Raw genomic sequence first — 25,415 nt, 5'->3', positions numbered from 1 at the left:
GACACAATCACTGTCTGCACCGCAAACATCAGCCACGACATCACTGGATCCATGTCGTCTTAGAGTAGGCATTCTCACCCCATCCAGCACAAAAGGTGGAGGATGTGGGTGACAGGACCATCCAGCATCACAGATGAGGAGGTAGCCGTAGCTGGCAGGGCCTAGGACTTAAATGATCACAAGTTCAAGTCTTCTCTGGATCAATTTGAGAAGGACAAAGCACAGTTGGAAAACATATCGAAAGTCTTCCACGTGTACACATGAGACCACAAATCCTCAGCTCCCTTGTCAGCGGAGCTCCAGGAAACAATTGCGAATGCGCTCATAGGTAAGGAAAGAAAATAAAGAATACAAAAGAAGCGAGGAAGTGGGTCTGAGATGGAGCCCTCCCTAAAGTGCTTGTCTGGCAAGTCTGCGGACATGAGTTCCAGAACCCACACTTCAAAAGGGTAAATGGGGTGGTGAACACTCGTGATTCCAGGATGGGGAAGGAGAGTCAGCTTGATCCCTGTGGCTTGCAGGCCAGCAAACTTAGCCTACTTAGCAAGTTCCAGGCTAGCGAGGACCCTGTCTTAATAAAAACCCAAGGTAGATGACTCCTCAAGGATGATACCAAGGTTGTTCACTGGCCTCCAGGTCATATATGCACACATGAGCTCTTGTGTGTGTGTGTGTGTGTGTGTGCGCGCACATGTACACAGTCATATACACAAGACAAAAGAAAGGAGAGAATGGAGGAGGGAGGGGGAGAAATAAAGGAATAAATGAGGGAGGCAGAGTGAGAAGAGGTGAAAGGATGGGAAGGGGAGGGAAAGAAGGATTGAAAGCCACACAGCCAGAAAAATCACAGCATGGCGACAGAAATGCATAAGCCTTATTAAAGAAGAGGATGGATGCAAGATACAACCACCCAAAGTGTACATTAGGAAACAAAGTACTTGCACGCACACCTAGAATAAGGTCAAAAGACTGCTTATGGTTTTAGCTGTATTTTTCTAATGCAATAAAGTTATAAATAAGATTTATTTCTATCTTTTGCACCTTCAACTTCTTCTGTAACAGATACCCCTTTACCTTTGCAACCCTCTTAAACAATGCATGTTTTAAAATCACATTCGTGGTTCAAGATCACAGGTTTTGTACAGACTTTTAGGTGACTCTGCTATGTGCAGCACTAGGAATGGAGCCAGGGTCTTATACACCCTAAGCAAGGGCTAAGTGAATCACATCTTCAAAGCTCGCTCTTTAGAGATTACTGTGTAACTCAGGCTAGAATTACACTTACAACCAACCGGTCCCTGTGTCACTTGAGTGCTCGGATGGCAGGTGTGCAACACCCTGACTGGCCTAGAGCACCATACCCAAGCTGCTACTGGAAAGCACATATAAAAACGCAGCAAAAGTAACTCCCTTTCTGTCAAGGCTCACAGATCCCAGACTCCCACGGATGCGGCCATTGACAAAGACAAGAATGCTGCCCAGTTGCTGGGGGATCTCCCTGGGGCAGACCCCTCCCAGCTACTGAGACTCAGGAGGATTTAGTCAGAGCAGGTAAACTGAGTGGAAACAGGTGCAGAATCATGCCTGCCTTCCTTTCCAGTTCCCCAGGCAATATGACTTGGGGACGGCCACACCTTAGTAACCTGCTGCAGACGGTGTCAGACTTCACTGCTTCCCACTTTAGAAATCTCACTCCCACTACAGTCTCTGCTCCTGCACACAAATATCAGTCTTCAAATTAATTACCCTAGACGGAACCAGTGCATGGCAAGCCATCTAACCTCCCCCACCCCGGCTGCTTCCTTGTATGGAGTGAAGGCGGCATCAGGATCCTGAAAAGGAGCAGGTTTCCTTATATCCAATATGAACATCACAAATTAGACAAGATTGAGTTGCAGGGCTTTAAAAATGCATTATTTGGGGGAGGGTAGAGAGATGGTTGAGTAGCTTAGAGCCCTAGCTGTTGTTCCAGAGGTCCCAAGTTCAGTTCCCAGCATCCAAAGTGGGAGGCTCACAACTGTAGTTAAGTACAGCAGGGGAATCTGATGCCCTCTTCTGGCCTCTGTAGGTACTGCACTCATTGCACAGACCTCACTCAGACACATAGAATTAAAAAAAACAAACAAACAAACAAAAAAAAAAACAAAAACAAAAACAAAAAACCTTTGTTCTGTGTAGTCACTGGTAGGAGCCCTGGCTACTATAAACAATGCCTTGCTCAGGACCCTGTAAACAGCCCTAATGAAATCCACTGGGTCATCAACATAAATAAAGATGGGAAGGCAGAAGAGACCTGGGTGTCAAGAGAAAAAGGATCAACAGAACCAGGAGGGAAACAGGAGGTGGTGATGGGGTGCGTTTGATTAAAACACACCATTTGTACTGGGAAGATGGGAGATGAAATCCATTATTATACATAATTAACATATGCTAGTGAAAACGGATCATTAAGAGAGGCTGATTTTGCTCTCAAATGTTCTCCATCCTTTGGTCATCTTCTGGAAGCTTCTTAAATCCATGTTAGCTAACTACTGCAAAACTAGGGATCTTTATCTATGAACCCACAAAGAAGCTTTATCGGGTAGCTCAGAAGCGGGGGCACGGCAGGGAGGACCTTGCTCCTCTGCTTCCGAGCACCATCCCTCACATCTACTACTCTGGGCACACACACTCAGACTTAACGCTGCCCCGTTGAGCATTCTGCTGAGAGCATCCCCACCACAACTCGCTCCCACGGAAGTCTGGACACATTTTCACTGTCTGTAACACAGTGTACTGCATGGTTCTGGTAAGAGTTTGGCCATTCCCACTGCGTGTGGCATCTGAACTGATTTTCTGGATCAGTGAAGAGGTAATGAGGTTGGTGCTGGACAGTCCTGCCGAGCCACTGCCACTGGGCTGTCTAGGGAAGGAAGAACTGCGGACGGCCAAGTGTTTCACTGCTGCTGTACCACCACCACTCACCTTGTACAGGACAGAGGTCAGGAAATGGCTCCAGGAAATGCTCAGGCCAATTTCCAGTGCACTCCCTACCCCAGGCCTTCATGCTGAAAGTGGGATTCAGTGCCGTGGGGAAAGCAAGACACTGCTGTACATTTAAGTTGGCTCTTCAGGGCTGTGGGTCTTAACCTCCACAGACCTTGGTCAAAGTGTGTGGTCTGAGTCGTGACCCTTGAAAGGAGAGCTGCTATTGGCACATCATGGTGGGAAGCTGGGGTCCTTGCTAATATCTTATAATGCAGAGCTCTTGAAAACAATGAATTCTCCAAACCTCAAGATCTAAGGCTTGTAAGAGGGAGAGAAAGGAGACAGGCTAGCATCCTGGGGACCAGGGGTGTTAACTCTGATATATCCATCAGTGGTGTTTTACTGGCTCTGCTATGGCCACAGCTGGAATCCTTCACTCCTGAGGTGAGCCGAGCCCTATCATAAGTTGACCTCAGTGGCAGCTTTGCCAAGTGTCTCTGAGGCTCACCCTGAAGGAGCTGCCTCCAAGGAGGCTCTATGGGGGACTCTGGTCAGATCAACTCTCCACCCACATAGAATTCATCATACCTCCAGGTGGGTCCCACATCCTCTCAAGGGAATTTGGCTGACGTAGCACCTCTTACCCCTCCTCCATCAACTCCACTTGCCTCTCGGGTCCAAAACATCCTGTTTACAGATCGAGTGTCAAGCGACTCCTAGCACCTCACCCCCTTCTATACCAGCGGCGACTTCCTGTTTCCCATTGTGGAAAATTAGAAGCAAAACCAAACGAAACCAAACAACCCAGGGGACATGACACTAGACATCCAAGGCTCTTCGTAACTTGTCTCCACCCTATCTTCCTCACCGATTCCCAGATGCCCTCTTCTCCCAGTGGACTGTCCACTTCCCTTATCCTTCTACCTGCTTACACTGCTCCAGATCCTCCCAGAAGTTGTGGTCCTCTTCCCCTTGAAGGTATCTCCATCTCCCTCAGCTACCAGCCTCTCAGTCATGCAGCTTGGCTCCTCCCCAGCCATAAGCTCTCTCTTCCTAACCGTGTGCTGTGCTACACTCATTGCTAGGCTCTCCTGGCACCCAGCACACGATTTTTACCGCTGTAAACGTCAGCCTCCGCAATTTGGCCAAACCCTGCTCCGTGTGGGTTGCTAAAAGCCATTTCCAACTAGAATGCTATAAAAGGTGACTCTACCACAGCTGCAAACCCCTGCAGCTCTCGACAATGAGAGTCGAGGAAATGTCCCTTCCTGCTCGATCTGACTGGGAGGCTGGGGCAGGAGATGAATGGGCTGATTCCCACGCTTGATGTTGGGAGGACACAGCCACGTCCGAGAACCTCAAGCACCTTTTCCATATGGCTCTGGTGAGCCACGCCTGCTGCAAATGCTAACGCCAAGCCAGTAACTCGCCCTTGAGATGCATCTGCAGGGGAGTCAGACAAGGTGCTAAGGTGCAAAACGGCTTATGATACCGGGAGCCTGCGGGGATCTTCTGGCACACATCACTGTGAAAGTGTAGTGGTGTGGATTTGTGCCAGTAAATATGAAGGAGAGCTGAAAATAGCAAGGAGCTTCTCATCTTTAAATTATTGTCTGTAGCCACCGCGCAGAGAGCTCTCTGGGTTCTAGAGGGCTGCCCAGGGGGAGACACATCCACAACACTGAAACATTTTCCCAGGACGTCTGTCCCCTCCCTAAAGGAGGGGAACCCTCTAAGAGTGGCTGTGTCCCCGCCCACATCTCAGAAAGAGGTGTAAAGTTAGTACAACCTTTGCCAAGGGCAATCTGGCAGCCGAGACTGAATAACAAAGCCACCTCCTGAACCCAGCATTGCCTGGGAGAGTGTTTTGGTTTTGGTTCTTGGTTTTTTTGTTTTTTCTTACAGATTCACTCATACAAAATGACCTAAACGCAGTCTTTGCAGCACTGTTTGTAAAAGCAAACGACTAGACACAATCTAAAAGCTGAACAGTAGGGGATTTGGTTAAATAAATTATAGGACATCTGTGAGGCTGGGAAAGACTGGAGTTCACTTTCTTACACCCATATGGAGCGATCTCTAAGGGGTGGTGGTGGCAGAACCGGGTCAGTTCAGCAAAGTGCAGGCATTGTGGTACCAGCAGCCCTGGGGTTTGTAATAAGACGAGTCTAGGAGGCAACTGTTTGAATATTCAGTTTCTGGAAGTGGCTGTGGGAAGCTGGGGCAAAGAGCCGCCTCCCAGGGAGAAGGCTGGGAGGAAGAGAGGCAGGAGACGAGCCATGTGCCTCGGTTATCTCTTTCCTGTGTCCTACACAAACATATTACTCAAAGCTACCCCCGGGCGTGTCCAAGCCTGCAGTCATGGTGACTGAATGTTCCCTTTTCCCTGTTCTTTTTGTCATCTCTCCCTCACCTTCTGTCACAAGGAGAGGTTGCAGTGTGTAAAAGCACAGATGGCGGATTCAGGAGTCCTATCGGTGTCTGTGTCCAAGCTTACCCTTTTGCAAACCTGAGCTGCCTCCCACAGCAACGGGGGAGGTGAGGAGGTCCCCTGCTGAGAAGATTAAAGCAGATAGTCTTTGGAGAACTTCTGGCCCCTCTAAGCAGCTAATGCCCGGCTTTTCTCCTGCTCTAAACCCGTGACATTCCACATTCTGGGAAGCTGGGGTTAGGGATCCTCTGGGGGAATGGCTCAAAATTTCAGCAGCATTATTTCTTTTTAGCCACAGGCGGGGCTGGCGGTTATTTGGGTGTCCTTATTCCCGCCCCTGCTGAATTTTGTTCCCACCATGAATACGAGAGGAGAAAGTAGTTTCCCAGGCTACATGCATAAACTGACTTCTGGAGGGACTGTACTGTGTGACCTACGGACCCTGATGGCAGTGGCTTTGAAAATGCTGGTTACAAAGCAGAAGTAGAGGAAAATGCCTATAAGAGCTTGTTCTTGTCTACCTGGCAAGGGAAGCACTTCCAGAGAGCTGAGGAAGCAGGAAGAGGGCGGCACTCAGTGAGGTTGCAGGGGTGGGTGGGGCTGAGAGTTTGTGACCAGTTCACTGCAGCTGCCCCTGCTCCATCTCCCCCACCCCCAACACAAACCCCCCAACACATACAACGGGCCATGCAGCTGCAAGTTCCCAGCTCCACCACTACTACCTGAGCCTGTGCAGACAGCTTGGGTGCTCTGCCTTAGCTGCCTTAGTTTCCTTACCTCCCATTAGGCCTTAGGAACGTGAAATGAGTCAACGCAGGTAAAATGCTTGAAGTAGCACCGTGCATGGTACGTGCAATTTGTAAATGGCTGTTTCTGTCTGATCACTGTCATCGTCACCACAGGCAATGCCCTCTCCTCCCCTTAGTTCTGTTCTGTCACGCTGTCAAAACCCACATAGCACCGAGGCTCCTGGGCCCCAGCACAACGGAATCAGCCCCAGCCCCCAGCCTACCATCACCTACACCCAAAAAACCACACCATCCACCCATAGTTTGGTGATGGCTGAATCCCAGCCTAATACTCCTGGGCTCTGTGGACACAGAACTCCCTACCGCACCTCACATACTCCTGACTTTGAACTTCGCAATCCCCACCTGCCTTTGACAACTCCTCATCCTACCACAGAGTGAGCAGATAGAGTGGGGACTGCGGTGTCCTCCCCAGCCCAGACAGACCTAGCCGAGTTCTACTTCCCTTCTAAAGCCTGGATTGAGCCACCAGAGTGGTATGGCCCCTGCAGTCAGCCGCAGACCTCAGCACAGACAATAGAAAATCCATTAGCTGTCCTTAAGGGTTGAACTGGCATCTCCCTGAGTTGAAATAATGTCAATTTAACATGTGACAGGTGCCAAGAGCTTCCATGCAGAAAGCCACACAGACACATTCTTTCCAGCTTTAGGACCTTCCCTATCCAGCCTCAGACCACAGCAGGTGCTACCCGAGAACTGTCCAACACACCCTGTGTGACACTAGATCCATGCCTTGGCCCTGCCGTCTACTCCTTGGCTCCCACCTGGGCTATCAGAGTGGATGTGTGTGGTCCAGCATGGACCCTGGCCCTGCTCTGAAGACCACCATCACACGGTACGACTGAAGCACCACACAACGGTAACAGTTCTTACTTTCTGGGAACAGAATCCAGAACACGTCTCCACAGTCACGTTGGCCTGTGTCATGGAGGAGGAGAAGGTGCGGGTGATATTCTCAGGCAGCGGGAAGCACCCTCGGTAGGTGGCAGTCCACCCTGCAGGGAAGGAAATGGGGTGTTGATGAACAGTGGCAACTGTGCTTGGCTTTGGGTCTTGCGACCTATGTGACTGTACTAAGGAGGGGCAGGGATCACACGAGAGAGGAGAGCAAAGTGTCCAGATGGGATTGAGTCAAACATCTGAGAAAAACCCACATGGGGACCATGATCACCAGGGACTCTGACAAAGGTTACGTGGCTGTAATGCTGTATTAAGGGATCACTTTTCCTACCACAGCTCTGGTTGCAGGGATGAGGGGGTGAGTAGCTGTCTTTCTTTCCTTCACTTTACATTTTTTTCTTCATGTTAGCTCCCACAGTAGGTGATCTGACAGGCTGATAATCTGGAAAGTTCTACGACTCATGAGAATATGCCTGAAGGAGGAAGTGGAGCTGCGTATGTGGACTGCCACTGTCTCTTGCCGTGCTGTGGCAGACAGAGCACTCAGGAGCCTCCCAGCGTAGCTGCCTTCACTCCCACCTCGAACTCCTGCTTGGATTCTAGGAATACTCTGCAATCCTGTGTCACAAAGGAACCTTCTTGCCAAGTTGTTCTTCAACCTTCTGGTGGAAAAGCTCAGTTCGCTCTTTGGTTCCCTTGGTACTGAGCAAACCTTCTGGAATGTTCCAGCACCAACTGCTTGGGGATAAGTTTCTCATCCCACGGTCCTTTTCATAATAAGGTCTCCTGAGGCTTGACATCTTCTTCAAACTCGTCCCACCTGTCACATCTCCTAGCCAGCAGCACAAACTCTTCCCAGCCTTGGTCAGTGTGGGAATAACTTTTCCTTATAAACAGTCAAGTGCAGGTAAGATCTGGATGCAGAAGCCCATCCTGATTGACCACAGAATCAGGGGTTTGGGAATCAGTGCATAGAATTAGGAAGGCCACTTGTTGCAGAGACAACAGCTAGCTTTGAGTCTTCAGAACCTGGGCTGTCCAGCCCATCACTAACCCTGTGTCACAGACTAAGGCACCCTTCCTCACCTACATCCTCAACTCTGAGGACTGTTACGGAGACACTGTATATCCCAGTTCCAGATGCTAACAACGGTATCATCTCATAGTCACACATCTGCTCAGGACTGGTGCCCCAGCCAAGGGCAACAGCATCCTGCCCCCAAGGCTCTGTGCCACCCTGTGCCAAGGTCAGGCCACAAAGAACAAAGATTTCATTCAGGCCAGGGAGCTAAACCACTGGCATGGGACAGACACTGAGAGTGCAGGCTGAGGGGCACGTGGGAAGGGAGGGCCATCAGGGCAGACAGAGCATGGAGGAGGACAGTAACCAGTGACCCAGGGAGTCTAGGCCATGGCGGGGTGGCGGGACAACGGAGACCATGGGACTCTGGAATGGAGCACTTCAGAAGGAAGGTGTGGCAGTCCTCTTTGGTTCCCTGCATGTAGCCTGAACACTGAGACACAGCCAGCATCAAAGGGTGCTGAGTGAGTAAATGAATGGAATGAGGGGGTTCAGCAACCTATGAGGCTTGGCAGTCACAGGAGTGGTCTGTGTGCACCACTGACATAACGGTTAGTGGATACTGGCATTTAGTGCAAACTATTCTGTAGCCCCAGCTCTATGTCCTCAGGTGAGAGCCTTGGGACCATTTAGGGCAGAAGAACACTGTCCAAGGAAGACACTGCTAAGGTGTCGGCACTGAGCCTGATCCCAGCTGGAAGGTAATGGAATGTTTGAGCATGTCCTAGCAGCCACAAAGCTGCACTTTACAGAGGGCGGTCACCTGACCACCCTGGCAGCCTGTTAGTAGAGCCCCCTTGGAGAGGAAAGCAGAGCACAAAGGTCAGCCACACAGCTGGCTGTAGAAACGGCATCTACACCACTGCCAACATGAACCATGACAGCAGTTCCCGCCCACTCAAGGCCAACGGCTGGCCCAAATGACCAGACCGTCTGTCCCTCAGCCAATCAGAAGCAGAGGCGAAAAGAGCTGTCTCCAAGTTAGTGACTGAGCACAGTAGGAAGCTGGTAGGGTGGGCCAGAGTCTACCTCAGGCCTGGTCCTGCTGGGGCTCAGGTAGGAGGGATAAAGAATCAGGCCAAAGAAATAAAAGCTCTGAGAAGCTAGCATAAGGTAGTCCAGTCCTCAGAGAATCTGTGCGGGTGTCCAAGTGACAGGGTAAACTTCATGTCTGGCACATGTTGGGTACTGGTAGGTTTTTGTTGAGTTAATATACGCACTAGCAAATCCTTGAGCTCGTGTTTATATAGTCCATGTCTTCACATCAGGCCACTCCCTCATCTAAGCCCTCTTGGCACCCAGGCACATCTGCCTGAGGCAGGAAGCACCTGAACAGTGGTCAGTCATGAGTCACTCTCCCCGTACTCTGGCCCTATTCACAGTGGCTGTGCTCCACCATGGTCCTCAGGACTGGGCTAGTTCTTCTCAAGCTGTATAATCGTGAATTGTATGCTCATCTTTGGTGAGAACTTGTCTGGAGAACCCTCGATGCTCAGGTTTGCTGGCACAGCTCTCCTGAGAGAGATTTTGTATTTGTTCCTTTAAGAACCTCCCAAACCCCAGAACCAACTTTTGTGTTGAGCTTGCAGACCTCGGCAGATGAACCCCCAATTATTCACAAGTGCACAGCTGTAGTTATACGGTCTCAAGTCTTCTGTCTCCTTGAACCAGTTTCAGATGGTCCAGCCACCACCCTGCTGTTAGAGGTCTAGCTCTATTGAGAGAAGTTAGCGAAGAGAGAAGTGAAACGAGCCTTCTGCAGCCACAAAGCATGCCCAGTCTTCCTATTCAGCTCGTCAAAGGACAAGGGAAGGTGCCTGGTCATGAAGCCAGGCAGTTAGGTTTGGACAGCCCTCACTCTCTGTCTGCAGCATGCAAGGGGACAGTCAGGTATGGGTGACAGGGAAAGAGGGAATAGATTCTGGCTTATAGGATGTGGGTTAGGTGAATGGGACATTGACATGAGGTTGGGACACTCACGCTTCTTGGCTCCTGACTGCTGCAGCCCCACACTATACACGGAGAGTCGGTGGAGAGCCCCACACATGGAGCCTTTCTCCCCCTTGCACTCCTGGTTGCACTCCTTCAGGCTGACACGTGTGGCCGGCAGCCTGTTCCCACAGTAGCACTCTGCTCCAGCCTCCAAGCCAGCATAGACATAGGACCTGCAGGGGCACAGAGTGTGGGTGAATCCAAGCTGGGCCCAGAGCTAAGACTGGAGTCCAAACTATGGAGAGGTCAGAGTCAGGTGATGGCTGTTGGATCTCAGGGATGGACTTGAAGTTGAGATGAGGTCTGGGTGAGCAGACAGGGGCACAGTCATCGGCATGGCCTAGAGCAGTGGTTCTCAACCTGAGGCATGCAATCCTTTTGGGGAGTCAAACAACCCTTTTACAGGGGTTGCATATCAGGTATCCTACATATCAGATATTTACATCACAATTCATAACGGCAAAATTACAGTTATGAAGTAGCAATGAAGTAGTTTTATGGTTGGGGGAGGGGTCACCACAACAAGAGGAACTGTATTAAAGGTTTGCAGCCTTACGAAGGTTGAGAACCACTGGCCTAGGGAATCAGGCTCCATCTAGAGTTATAGGTCATAGAAGTGTAGGGATAATGTTTTCTCATCAGCTTGGAGAATGAATTTCAGTCTCATCTATGGCCTCAAGTTATAAAGGATTACCCAGTATAAAGGATGTGTGGGAACGTGGTCCTCAGTAGGTGTGCAGAGCTCTGAAGTAGAGCATTTGCCTCTTGCTATGGTATAAACACACAGATGACCTCAAGCTGCCTAAACGCAGATCACAGGTGCAGATTTAAGCGTGCTCAGTGCCAGCACAGCACTGGCCTGAAGCCCACACAACAGATGAGACTATGGGCCCTGTTGGCAGCCCCCTTCTCCTCATCCTTACTCATAGGCACCACTACAGCATAATAAGAACAGCATAGGAAACAGAATCTATAGAGTATCATACAGGGCCACAGCTACAGAAAGTGGACCATGGGAGAGCCCGGAGTGAAAAATCACAGAGTAATGAAGTCCCATCCGGCTGCTGTCTCTCTATAGAGTGATAGAAGACGTCATCACTTGCTACCTCTGAGCCTCAGTTTTCTTAAATAGAAAGAGGCTAAAATGAGACGCTGGCATCCTCATGTTCAGCCTTACCTTTCTCTCAGCTACCAAGCATGGGGAAGGCGGCCCTGTCATTGCTTTCTCCAGGTATAAAGTGGGAAACAATTCATGACTACCTAAAAGAATAGGGGTGGGACTTGACTTACAGAAAAAACATAAACGAATCTAAGGTGATAGACATAGGTGAAGAATGCTGTGTGTTCATGCTCTCTGCCTGTCTTCTGACGTGAACGCGCACACACACGTGCATACACACATACACACATATGCATGAGCACACATGCACACACACATGCACAGATGCACATGCACACTTGCACACTCGGGCACACCAGCTGTGATTGTCCCGTTAATAGGGACAGAGAGATGGCTGAAAACCACTAGGAAAGCTGACAGTATCTAGAAAAGTAAATTGTGTTGTAATACAAGTAGAAATGGATTTTCTAACCGCTGGACTGGCCCTCGACTTTATTTTAATTGAGGCCCATTTGTCCCTTTATTTAATTTTAAACAGATGAGTAAACTAGTTTTCGATGGCTCCTCATCCTCAGCTATAGCCTGCTCAAAGAACTCCACGGGTCACAGGGCATGTCCCTAGCACAGCAGGCATGGAAGCCAAGAAAACTGCTAGCATACTGATGCACTTTCTCCTGGAGATTAGAGTCTGATGAATGGATGTGTAATGGCGTCGGGATGGCCAACCGACAGCCGTAATGTCCCTTGGTTCCAAGACTGCCTTCTAACCTCTCACTCCAGCACAGTCAAAAGCCCGGATCAACACTCACCTCTCAGCACAAGCTTCCTGGCAGTGGGACACAGTCATCTTTCTCAAGTCGTAAAACACTGCCCCCTTCAGGGTTCTCTCCTGGCCCTCCTCACTGAAGCATCCCAGGTAATTGCCTGCAAGGAGGAAGCACAGCTGAGGTGATAGGCCCAGGAGTCAGGGAAGGCCCCAGCCAGGGGCTACCATCCCTGGGGAAGTCTGCCCACCCACCAGTGGGGGAAAAGCTGGGGTCTCTAGCCATGGCTGGCCCATGTACTTCCCCAGAAAGGAGAGGGGATAAAGGATCCTCTTCTACTTCCTTCCCCTCAGCACAAGAGCCAAGTGGGCAGCTGGGCAGCTTTCTGCTCCTTTGCTCAGTTAATAGCCTACTGTGTACATAGTTAACAGCCTACTGTGCACCCAAAGGTAGTGCCAAGAACCCATAGTCAGCCTGACTGCAGCTTTTCTCTACCACCCCTCTTCCCTGTGCTTGGATCTGAGTTTTCAAAAGAAATGATTATTCACTGTATGTATTGGTGGGATAGATGATTACACATGATTCAATACATGTGTAAAATGGCCAGATCAAGGTAGTTAGCGTTTTTACACACTTGAGTCCTTGTAACATTGACTTAATGAACTCACCCTCCCTTCCCTTGCTAGGCGCAGAGGGGTCTTCTGCCTCTACTAGGGTCCCAAGACAAGGTTTTATCACCTGCACATGAGCCACAGGGAGCTTAGAACCCAGGGAAAGTCTGGAATTAGTTAACCTAAGAGTTTCCATAAGCAGAGGACTCTTTAAAACAAATCTGCTGTGTTTTCCTAGCATAAGGGTAAACAGAGTCTGTCGGTTTTGAGGCAGGTGTCCACGTGGAACTGATACAGCCTTGTGACCGAGACGCCCTCTACCATACCCTTAGCAGTTCTTCAGTCAGAGACACTTGGGCATGATTCCAGAGGGTAGTGTCACTATTGATCCAAGCATGCCGACACCAGTGGGAGTTGCTGGTACGCCTACCCTGTCATGGACAGGAAGGAGATGTCTCTCAGACTTTCGGAGAAACTTGGAGAAGGCAAGCGCAGCCCCAAGCGTGTAAATGTCACACGCATCACTGTTTTGAAGAGATGGCATTTGGGAATTTGCAAACACACTCTCACATGGTCTGCAAACCGGGAAGGCGCATCCACAGCCGCTATGTTGGGAACTGGATAGGACACCTGCGCTGAAGCTGTACACAGCCTGAGAGTGGGCTCTGCGGCTCAGAGCCTCTGAAATGGTACCTGGAGTGTGCACCAGGCTCTCTAGCAGCCTCACACTGGCTAGAGAAGGAGGTCACGATTCCTCCGAAGGAATAGTGGCTTCTGGAAGGAATAGTGGCTTCTGCTGCATAGCAAGGGGAAGGGTGCCACACCATTCGTTCCTGAAGCAGGGGAAGGACTCTGGGATTCTAAGGACAGGTGAAAAGCTCTGGCAAGATAGGAGGAGGGAACTGATCCAGAGCAAAGATGCGCATGCATCCTCCTGACAGTTGGGGAGACTGAGGCATGACAATTGAGATGATTCAGCAGAGTCCAAAGCAGCCTTTACTGTAGAAGCACTCCCAGACAGAAGAGCCCCTCCCTGTTGGAAACAACGGGTCAGCTCCCACAAACCATGCTGGAAGTCCCAAGGCCTCAGGAGTAAGAGTAGAGGAGCCCCCGCACAAAGAGGGTGTGCCAGCTGACCACATCCCGATCTGAGTCTCAGGGGTCTGAATTCCTAGAGCAGATGGCAACCATGAGAGCAGAAAGCTGAGCTTTCACCACCCAGGTCTCTGGGGATCTCAGGTCAGAAGATGCCAGTAAGAGGAAGCCAACAGTCTGACGGGCGTGCAGAGGAAGCCCCCACCCCACCCCCAGGCATCCCGCAGCCCCCATCTTGGGGTACAGCCAGGGCTTGAGACACAGATGGCCCCTCTGGGTTGTGGGGGAGCAGAGGAGTCTTTGTCACTTAACATAACAAATGACTTTTCCAAATCCCTGACAGAGGCAAGAATGTGCAGAAAAGCAAGAACTTTGGAGGGACTCGCTGGGACGCTCCTGAGGTGGATTTATTACTGTGGGCTGAAACGAAGGGCGAGCAGACGCATTACCGCCTGTGACTCTGCATCTGTTCATTTGCACATCAGAACGGACAAGTCGTGAGGCTATTAACGATGGCTTTCGAGATATTGGAATGCCTTTGGAAATTACTATCAATAAAAAACAAACTGGCTATGGAGAAGTTACTATTTTTCCCCTAGTAAACTTACTGACATTTTATTCCATTATGGATGTTGTCCAAGGTATAATGAAATGCGCTGTGATTGATGGAGACTCCTGCAGCTTCCGTGGCTTGCAGGATCCCTTTCAGGGGATGGCGGGATGCCCAGGCTGCAAAGAGATGCTTGCTTTGTCTGCAGTCCTAGCAGCTGGTCTAGGGCTACACTGTGGGGCACTCTCTAGACCAAGGAGGTTGCTTGGCCATGCACGCTCAGAGAGTTCCCTAAGAGAAAGGCTCAGGGGTTCCAAGGACAGTGTTCTGCCTTCCTCTGGGTTCTCTGAAGATGTCCAGCATGTCAAAACATCTCCCTCAGATGCTGCTCTTTTAGAGTCTGTAGGGAGACCAACTTTACCTTTAAAATCCTGAAGAAGATTAAAAATATTTAATATCTCATGGAGTGATAAGTGCCCATTGACCATTCGAAGTCCTCACTGCCAAGCCCTGGCCCTAGACCTTGGATGCTGCTTTGTACAACAGTGCGGCCAGAGTTAACCCTTTATTTGTTTGGTAATTGGGGTACTGCAGGAATCACGGGTAGGGGCTATCAACAGGTAAGGAGAATCAACAGGTATTTTTATTCATAGCCGAAACCATGTTGTTATACAGCAGGTGATTCCTGTCCTGCTTACATCTAACTGTGTTTTCTCCTGCTTTTATAGGACCTCTTCCATCAATACTGCGTCTTTGGAGATAACTAAATGGTTCTCTTGGACGTAATATATGTATGGCCAGAACCAGATTACCAGGCCACTTAGTTCCTTCTCTGAAGACAAGCTATAAGGCCTTCTCTACCTCAAGTTCCATGCCATGCCTTAATCCTCCTTCAGGAAGTCTGCACAGGAACTCCTGTACAGTAGTTATTTAGAAACATAACTGACTCCACCCCAGACAGAGCACTCAGGGGTCCAATGCAAAACACATATGGGAACTAATGCATAGTGAAGACATCTTGAAGACTAATGGCCTTCAATAAATAATGACAGAAATGAAGAGAAGACTCCAGGTCAATTGGTCCAAGGTCATAGAGCCATGAAGTGGCAATAACAAGAAAGGAACTCAGCTCTGTCTTCAGCAAGGATTCACGTCACAAAACTTCCTCTCAGGAAACCCACGGGCCCTCTCCTGGTCATTGGCACTTTAGTCTAAATTAATTACCCTGGTAATGTCTGCTTAGAGACCCAGTTTCTTGGTGTGTTGGAGAGATTGCAGAAGGCACACATAAAATGAGCTATATCACCAATCCCTCTGTCTCGTTACATATAGGCCATGCTAAAGAATCAGCATGAAGAAGATCAGCTAGATGATGTCTGGTCTGAAATGCATCCTTCCCTGGGGAAAAGAAACCACAGCCTTCTAGTCTTTCCTTTGATGGACCTACTAAGGCATTTCCCCGAGACAAGAGAAGCTTGGATTTATGATTCTCAGAATAAATCAAGGATTCGGGATGTGATTCAGCCACGGAGGATGTGCCTAGTATCCTAAGGTCTGAGATCCGAGTTCCAGCAGCACACGGATCAATCAGTAAGTCGATCAATCAACCAACTAATCAATCCCAAATCTTAGGCCTGGCATTTTCTCTTATGCCTTCCCTACCATAAGTCTGATGCTCTACTTGCCTCATCTCCTACAGTCTTCCACTAAGTCCTCTGGGCTAAGAACTCTGTACTCTGTACTCTATACTTAGTACTCTGTGTGCTATGCTTAGTACTCTATGTGCTATGCTCAGTACTCTATGTGCTATGCTCAGTACTCTATGTGCTATGCTCAGTACTCTATGTGCTATGCTTAGTACTCTGTGTGCTATGCTTAGTACTCTGTGCTATGCTTAGTACTCTATGTTAAGTACACTATGCACTATGCTTATTACTTATGATAGGTGCCCTATAGACTACGCTTGATACTCTGTTTAGTAATTCATGCACTTTATTTTAGGGACAGGAGCACCACCTCCTCTAATGACTTAGGGCACAGAACCAAATAAGTTGGTAAGAGGATGATCAGAGATGACTGAGTTCAGCTGCCACCCAGGCACAACTTTAACACTTACTGTGTGCTCCCCAGGCGCCCAGCATGTTCCCCGGGCCCTGTAGAGAGAATCTACAAAACTCAGTGCAAAGAGCACTAGGCCAGAGAAGGCCATCTTGACTTGGGAGTCCCAGCAGTATGATGATGGATCCCATCACCACCCGCTCTCAGGCCTGCCACTCCCGGGTGCCCTGAGGTGTGTTCTGCTTTGGCTCTACCCACCTCCCACTCAAGCAGGCTCCTTCCGCCTGCTCCTGCTCCATAGTACGCCTCTCCTGGCTGCCTTCCTTCCTGGTCTCCCTGCTACTCCCCAGCCAGGGTTTCCTGAGGTCATCGCCTAGATCTACTCTGCCTGAGTTCTGGCTGCAGGGTTAGGTTCTAGAGACCCCAAACTGTGAGAATGACCTTCACTTAGCCTTCCCATGCAATGTCTTCCTTGTGAACTGAGGCAGTGACGGTGTCAGATACAGCAGCTTCACAGCAGAGCAGCACTGTATAGACAAGCTATCTTTACCCCAGTGATATCAGAGACCAAGTCATACATGATGTTCCCTTGCCTAGTGGTTCTTGGCTTATGAGTACACCAGGATGACCTCGAGCCATGTTTGCAACGTGTGGGGCGAGACCCTTTTGAATGACCCTTTCACAGGGGTCACATACCAGACATCCTGCCTATCAGATATGAGCATTACTCTTGACAAGAGTATTAAAATTACAGTCAGGAAGTAGCAATGAGGTAATTTTGTGGCTAGGGGTCATCACACCATGAGGAACTGTTTTAAAGGTCACAGCAGTAGGAAGGTTGAGAACCGCTGACTTAGAGAGCAGATCCGGGGATTGTTGGTGGCAACCAAAGTAGGAGATTGTGCTCTGTTCAATGTATAAGAACTTGGGACTGTACTGTCACCAGCTCCTACAGGCAACAGCTGCTGCTGCTCTGGGACCACCCTTGACACCCCGTGACACACTGCTCCAAGCTACTTTAATACATTTGCACAATAACCCTGGGGTCAGTGTCTCTGTCTCTACTGAGAGGACCAGAGACAAGTGACATAATCGAAGTCACCCAGGAAGCTGCGACTGAGCCAAGATCAAAGTCAGAGCTCTGAGGGGACAATATCACACCTCTCGGCTACCACAGGGCCAAGAATAAGATGACACACATAACCCTGAGCAGGGCTTGTTGCAGCAGCAGGAAACCTACCTTGGTTATGGCTGGCTGGTCCAGAGGCCTCTGGGCCCAGGGTGGGTGGCCCCTGCGGGTCACTGGTCAGGTGGTGGAGCCAGCGCCGCCGCAGTGAGCTGCGGTTTCTCCGGGGCCAGCGGATTCCAGGTGGCACTCGGGCCAGAGGACTCCTTAGTGTGTCCACATCAAGTAGTAGGTCAGGGCTACTATGGGGGTCATGAAGGCTCCTGCTGTCCAGCAGACCCACACCCAGTGCCACAGTGGCCACTGGTAAGGCCTGCAGGCTGCCGGGAGCCCGGAGGGCCTGTGGGAGGGCCACTCTGGCCCGCTGCAGGAGCAGCAGGCTGCCGGTCATCAGGTAGGCGGCCGTGAGGAAGAGAAGCAGGAACTGTGTTCTGCGGAGAAACTTCTGGAGTCTGAAGAAAGGTTTGGCCATGCCCCTGGGCAGCAGGGCTCCCAGTTGGAGCCTGGGGACGGCTCCTAGCACCTGGGCAGGGGGGACACCAGGGCCTCCAAGGGCATCATCCCAGCATCCTGGCTCTTGACACCTGTCAGCACACTGGTGGGCTTCTGTCCCTGTGGGTTTCAAATGTCACCATCACTTCTTTCTGGCAGCCGCAAGCCCCTTGTTGGTAGCTTCTGCCCAGGGGCCACCATTTCCCCCATCCCTTAGCTCTCCTTGCCCTCGTCAGTCTCAGGAACCTAGAAAAGTGGAGAAAGAACATTAAGATGCAACAGGATCCATTACCCTCTTCCTGGGACAGGGTCCTCCCTGGCCTTGTGACTGATTTACCAAAGGGGTAACCTCTGTGTCAGGAACACTGGACAAAGGTTTCAGATCCCACTTCTGCTGCTGGCCAGCTGTGTGACCCAGGAGAAATTGCTGAACCTCTCTGGGCTTCAGCTCCATCTGTGATGTGAGGATGATACTGGTTTGGACAGTGGCAATGACGGTCCAGGAATGATAACAGCAATAAGGAAGGAATCAACCATGGCTTCCATTGAGTCCCCAGTGACCCCACGCACTCAGCAAAGTGAGTTATGAAGTCATGCCACTGTACTCTCACCAATCTAATGGGATAGATATTGTAACATCCCAATTATACTGATGGGGAAAAAAAGAGAAAAGAAAAGAAAAGAAAAAAGGAGTAATTTCCTGAAACACCACAGCTGGCAAACACAAGAGCCAACATTCCAATGTTTCTCTCCAGATCCGTGCCTCAACTACTGCACAGCACAGCCTCAAACACAGTTTTACTATAGAACGCAAGTATGCCCCACACAGGCAGGTGCATACTGAAGGTGCTTAATAAATGCACACAGCGGGCTACCTCCCTGTGATGCTGTGAAGCTGTGATCCGTATTCCGGGAGCACCTTTACAGAGGCTGGTCGCTGACTCTCACGGAGGCAGAGGCAGGCTTGCGCGGTGTTCATGTTGACATTAAGCTGTGGTTCCCGCTGGCGGCATCTCTAAAGTAGCTATTAGGGTTGGTGGGGGCTCTGCAGCTGCCTCGAGCTGGGCTGCTGTGTGAGGAGGGCTCTGAGCACAAGGGCAGGCTTGTCCCAGAAGAAAGGACCCTGGAAGCGTGACTAAGCCGCTGGCCGTAACTAACACGGCAAGGGCAGTGTTTCAATGGCTGTTCTGTGCACTGACACGGCCTGCTGGGTGTGAGAAGAAAGACAATGTTTTGGCTCTGGGGCCCAGCATTTCAGGCTGTAAGGAGGCTGGGGGCCCAGCAGACTGTCCGAGGGGGCCCAGACCAGCCTGAACCTTCCGGATTAAGTTCTGAGAGCTAAGGGGGCTGAGACCTCCAGGAGGATAGGGGTATGGTTACACAGGTCCTCATCAGCAAAGGACAGTGGGATCCAGCTGAGTGGGGAAGCCTTTGCAGATGGTCTCGGAGATTTTCCTTTCTGTCTAAGCTGGTATGTCGCCAGAACCGCCCCTGCCAGCCTCAGATTTGTAAAACCATAGAGAAAATCCCGAGAAATCCGGACTGATCTGTCTGTCCCCAGCTTGGGCTCCTCCAATCCACAGCACACAGGCTGCCAGGGTGAGCCTCCTTAACACGCGAATCTGATCATGGCTGGTGTTCTGCTTAAAACCTCTTTTCAATAGCTCCCTGGAGCTTGGGGATAAACTGCAAGCGTCTTAGCATGGCACACGAGGTCTCCTTGTGGTCCAACCCACTGAGGTCCATTCTCTATGCCTCAGTAGCTCCACCGTGCATTCATAGGCATTCTCTAGGATTGCAGCAGGGCCTCCTGCACACAGTGTCTCAGCCTCTAATCCCCCCACCTCTGTCTGGTTAATCTCTGTGTGACCCCTAAGGCTTAGCATAAATGTCACTTTCTCCAAGCTTTCCCTGATCACATCCACCCAGAGAGAAGGAGAGAACTCTCTGGTTCCCAACAGCCTGTGCTAAGCCCATCCCAGAGTGCACCACTTTGGTGCAATTAACATCGTCTATCCACTTTTCGGTCATCCCCAAAGGACTCTGATCAATTTGAGAAGATGTCATCCCCTATTTACTTTTGTCACTGTCACACAGCCTGCACAAAGTGACACCTCAGTTGTCTTTGCCAGTGAAGATATGTGTGTATATATATGTATATACATATATGTGTGTGTGTGTGTGTGTGTGAGAGAGAGAGAGAGAGAGAGAGAGAGAGAGACAGAGAGAGAGAGAGAGAGAGAGAGAGAGAGAGAGAGGGAGGGAGGGAGGGAGAGAGAGAAGAACTCTTGACAGCAGAAGCATGTTCCTGAGGAGGAGTCTGAGAGCAGTGAAACCTCAAACTCCATTCATCCATGGCTGGGAGGAAGCCTGAACCAGAGAGCAACCTGTGCAACCATCGGTCTCAGGATCACAAAGCTGCTGTGTAAGGTGCATGTGGGTTATCAGGGAGCCCTCAGCGTTGGATCTCTCCTGTGCTATAAGGAGGTTCTCAGGTGTGTTTGTGGAAGGGTTCTGGATGCAAGAGATCCTACTAGTGTAAAATCCTATAAGCTAAGTAATAGGCGAAATGTAGCACATCGGCTGCACCCCTGCGCTGTGACTTCCCTCTTACGTAAGAGCTTGGATCTGTATACATGAGACAAGTGGGGTAGCCTCCTTGTCTACAAGTAGGATAGGGGGTGAGAGAGAGATGTCAGGTGTCAGAGATGAATCCATCAGGACTCAAAATCACCCAAGCTTTTCAAGGTCCTGCAAGTCCTCTTAGAGCCTGCTAGACCCATTCCTGAAGTGGTTTTTCTAATAGAGGCGGCGGTGACCATCACTTACAGGCCAGAGTTCCACATCCCAGGGCCCCAGAACCAGATTTTCATTCTCAGGTCTCAAAATGGCAAAGCTGATTCCCAGGTTGGGAGGGGCCACACACTCAAAGCATCAAGAACTTGCCTCGTCCTGATCCTCCACCACACTTTATGTAGTGCCCAGCCCTGCTTATCTGTTAGGCTGATGAGGTCCCTCCAGGTCACAGATCCTACCTGGTCCATCTCCATCTCCCCAGATCCCAGCATACAGCTAGTCGAGTAGCATCAGCAAGAATTTGTTAGCAGAACTTGAAAGCAGTCGAGTCAGGGTCAGGTAGATTTGCAGCATAGAGCTCACAGACAAGCTTAGAGGTGTAAGACAGCAGAGAAAGCTGAGACCCAGCAGAAATCTGGCCACTTTTCGTCTGCAGTGGACGTGGATGTCCATTGGCTGGCCCACTGTATCCCAAAGTCATTGGGCTTTTATTATTGCAAACCTAATCCCAGGGCAGGACCTCAGGCCCCTTGTCTGTGCATAGGTAAAAGTGAACGGTTGTAGAACGGTTGCCTGGACTGTGACTGATACCGGTTATGAATGCCAAAGAGGCACACTGGAGCCGCTGGAGGACAAACCCACAGCAGGTGCTCCCAAGAACCTGTCTCCTTCATCCTGGACCTCCTATTCCCAGAGGGTCCAACAGCCTCCTCTTGCTTGACGTTGAACTAACCGCTGTTGGCAACTGCTTAATTTTCAGTGACACCGTTTATTAGGCTCTTGCGGTGTGAATAAATAGATTAGGTGACCTGTGTACCTCACGGGCCCCTGGATCCTCATGGGAGGCAGACAGCTTGCTTCCTATCAGCTGAGAACTGTCCCCATACCTGGAGCCATCCTGTGGCCAAAAATCTCACTGCCCCTTTCCCCAGTTGAGTTCTGGCTCTGCACGTGGTAAGATTTATTCTTAAAAACTTAGTGTGTCTCCATCACGGGTTTGAAACTATGCCAGGCAGAAGCTCCTCCCGTTCTGGCCTTTCCAGTCAAACCTAAGAGGCACTGCCAAGGGCAGGCTCTGAGATTGCCTTTGAGCTCTTTCCCCTCTTCTGGAAGTCTTCCACATCCCCCGAGTCTTGCTTCACAGCTGCTTTCCTTGATCTGGAACCCTCGGGGAGGGACTGCCAAGCACATCCCCTGTCCCAAAACCTCCACTTGAGGCTCTGTCCAGATGGGATGGATGTCCATCTGCCACCTTGCTCAGTGTTCTATACATCCTTGGAATTATTTTAGGGCTTAGGGAAAGAGTCCCTGAGATAGCCCAGGAATGAGAGGCAAATAATTGAACCAAGGCTTCAAGGAGTCTCAGAGAGGAAAAGCAAGTTCCTAGTGCAAGGGGGACTCAGAAAACCTGGGCTTTGAAAAGGGTGAGTAGCACCTACCTGAGGGCCAGGTTGGGGTGGGAGCCCTAGGAGTGCTAGGAGAAAGAGGAAGGGAAAAGAGAGGAGTAGGGATCACCAAGGCTAGCTAGGACTGGTCCCTAGGGTTCAGTCATGTGACTCCACCTCCCTTCTACCTTCTGGCTATTGACGAATAGCATTAATAAGAGAGAAAATGACCAGTGCCCCCCACATGGATCCCAGCCACTGTGGCCACCAAGAAAGGGTGACTCAAAGCTGTCTGCACATAGGGCAGCATCCTAACGACAAAACATAGGTCCAGCAGGCTGCTTCTCAGCAAGATAAGGACCTATGCCACAACTGCTCAGAGTCCCAGGTCACTGACCAACTAGAAGCTAGCAGCTCTGTGCTTTAGGGCCTCAGGGAAGGTGTAAGTGGGGCTGGGCTGCAGTGTTCTCCCACTCCTCAGTTCACCTTCTCCATCCTCTGCTGCTCTCTTCAATGCTTGTCATCTGAAGCCCATCGCTCTCCCAGAGGCTGTGTCCTCCCAGCATCCCAAGAAAGCATCTACCCTACTGCATAGCACTAATTATGCTACAGCTTGCAGGGGCCACAGGACGAGGAGGAACTGGCCCACACTCCTCCACTGTCATTCAGTGTGTTGTCTTGGTCTCGCTCCCAGCCCCCTCCCTCAGACTACTCGTTACAGAACCCTATGTCCAAACCAGTGCTCCTGGTCAGCGGGAGATGTTTCAAGCTTCCTTAAGGTGCATATTATTCAACTAGTCGGGGATGCTCTTCCTAAATCACAGGCCTGAAATACTTCCCCACCCTCAAGGCTCAGCTCAATAACACTTCCTCCTTAAAACCTTTTCAACCCCTAAAGCAGATTGGTTCTCCAGTACTGACACAGACGCTAGATGCATGGTGACCTGTGGCTGGGCTTTCGTTCTACTTTGAGTCTGCCTGTTTGTTAATATCTCTACATCCTCTCCCAGCCTGCGAGCCACTCCCAGGCATAGTCAGTATCTCTGACTGCTCCTGGGAATACTGCCCTCCCTCCAGGGTCTGAGGCTGGAAGGGGGGGGATTGAGATACCCACAAAACACAAACCTGCAGGCCCTTGCTAAAACGGGGTAGGGATTCCATTTTTGAAGAGGTGAAAATTCTTTGAACTTCAGAACTCAAGAAAAAATTCAAATAAAAATGTTTCTTGGGGCTTGGGGAGATAGCTCAGTGAGCAAAGTGCTCTCTTGGGAAGCATAAGTTCCTGAGTTCAGATCCCCAGCGTTCTGGCAAAAACCAGGCATGGTAGTGTTTCTATAACCCCAGTGGTCGACAGGGGGAGATAGATGGATCCCAGAGACTTGGTGACCAGACAGTACAGCTGAAGCAACAAGCTCGGTGAGGTAACCTGGCCTGCAAAGTAAGACAGAAGCCAGAGGTGGTGGCACACGCCTTTCATCTCAGCATTCTGGAGGCAGAGGCTAGCCTGGTCTGCCAAATGAGTTCCAGCAAGCCTGGGTTGTAGCAAACCCTGTCTCAACCAAAACAAACCAATACTGCAGAGAACAACAGAGAAGACCGCCCAACGTTGACTTCTGGCCTCTGCAGGTGCTTGCGCACACAGATGGGCACACCCACATACAAAGTTTCTCTAAAAGTATAAAACGTGATAGTTACTTAGATTAATCATTTCATATTATATACATAGGTCCAATGTCACAGGGTAGCCTGTTAAAATGTACCATTATGACTTCTCAATCACAAACAGTAAGAGTAGTATTACTAAGGTCGAACTCCATTTAATGCAAGTGGGGTATATAACCGTCAGGGGACTCAAGGCTGAAGTCCTTATGAGCAGTAAAGTTTTCGATGTCACATTCGAGGTTATCCGTGGTTTCCCCGAGTACCATGTGTGTACCATGAGTAAGCAGATAAACAAATGAATGAGTGATCTTCCCACGGGCTCATGACGTTAATTTATGAGTCATGATCCCTGTTACATAGAAGCAAAAGGTAAAACGCCGGGGGCTAATTAACTCGGACAGAGATGAACAGTCAGTGTAGTTGGAACTCCAGCCTTCATCTCCACGGCGTCAGATGGAGACCCTTCTGTGCATTGTGCTGGAGTGCCATGGGCAGCTGGGACTTTTTCCTCTCTATTTGGTTGACCCAGGGCCACATGACACAGCCAATCACAACCCCTTCAAATCAGCACCCTAATGTGTTCATCTCCCTCCATGTTTCTATTGACAGTGAGTCCCTGAGGGTGGTCTTGGGCCTTGTGCAGAGTGCAACAGGTTAAATGGGTGTTACAGCACATTTCAGGCTTGGATAAATCTGGACACGTGAGCCAGTTAGCCCTATCTTTCTCTGACTCCTTTCATGCCGAAGGACAGAGACTCAAGCTATGGGAGAAGGCTCAAGACACCTTGTACATCCCTGTCCTTCCTTACTCTTGGCCACTTCATATCAAGGCAATCACCTTCCGGGAGGGAGCTCCCATCCTAATGGAGAGGAGGAGCCTCGATACAGAGGCACACAGCATTGCAAGATTTACAAAATGAATCCTGTCCAACTGCCATCCACTTCTATCCCCTCTGGAACGAAGTACACGTGTAGAGTTTCTCCCTAACCATGGCCACTCAAGGGGCACCATGGGGATTGTGTTTTAGATACAGGTCGACATGGAGGTTATTAAGTCAAGGTGTGGAGAAATTAGGGAAGAGAGGGAGAAAGCAAAATTAAGAGGTCCAGAGAAAGATTAGGTCATGTCCCCCAAATAAGCAGTGCTGACCTCGGGGACGCCACCCCATGAGTATGACTGCCACTCCTGTTGTGTGGACATAGATCCCCAAGGTTGAAGTGCTGAGCTGCCAGCAAGTACTTGGTCTTGATTTCACAGAGAGCTGGTCTCAGGGAGACCGGCCAGGATGGAGGCAGATGGGAGTCCAAGCTGGGAGTGTCTGGAAAGAGAAGTCTCTCTCTCCCACTAGACCTTGCTCACATATGGCTCAGCCTGGACCTGGAGGCTGTGGGTTCCCAGGCTCTGCTCAGTGACTCTACTAGAACCATCGGTGAGACTCACTGATGTGTGCTGCGGTCTTTGGGTTGAACTGGCCAGGCTGAGGCTCACATTGAGCAGCAGGCCAAGTGATGGCCC

The 25,415-nt window shown here is 50.2% G+C and overlaps 1 protein-coding gene across 7 annotated transcripts in view; it reads right to left on the bottom strand.

Annotated features, from left to right (window-relative positions):
• The window catches only part of Wscd1 (WSC domain sialate O sulfotransferase 1), a 39,805-nt gene that overhangs the window by 11,205 nt on the left and 3,185 nt on the right, over positions 1-25,415 (bottom strand). For 5 of the 7 annotated variants that reach the window (XM_087570483.1, XM_087570485.1, XM_087570486.1 and 2 more), the window contains exons 2-5: positions 17,619-18,302; positions 12,110-12,224; positions 10,169-10,353; positions 7,081-7,202 (exon numbers count right to left, since the gene is read on the bottom strand). In XM_087570483.1, coding sequence (XP_087426609.1) covers positions 7,081-7,202; positions 10,169-10,353; positions 12,110-12,224; positions 17,619-18,036 — 840 coding nt within the window. In that variant the 5' untranslated portion in view covers positions 18,037-18,302. 7 annotated transcript variants of the gene reach the window in all.

Source organism: Rattus norvegicus, chromosome 10 (assembly GCF_021556685.1).
Source record: "Rattus norvegicus strain SHRSP/BbbUtx chromosome 10, alternate assembly SHRSP_T2T, whole genome shotgun sequence".
NCBI classification, from domain to species: domain Eukaryota; kingdom Metazoa; phylum Chordata; class Mammalia; order Rodentia; family Muridae; genus Rattus; species Rattus norvegicus.
The sequence above is the reverse complement of the archived record's forward strand: the minus strand, read 5'-3'. Positions and strand labels throughout refer to the sequence as shown.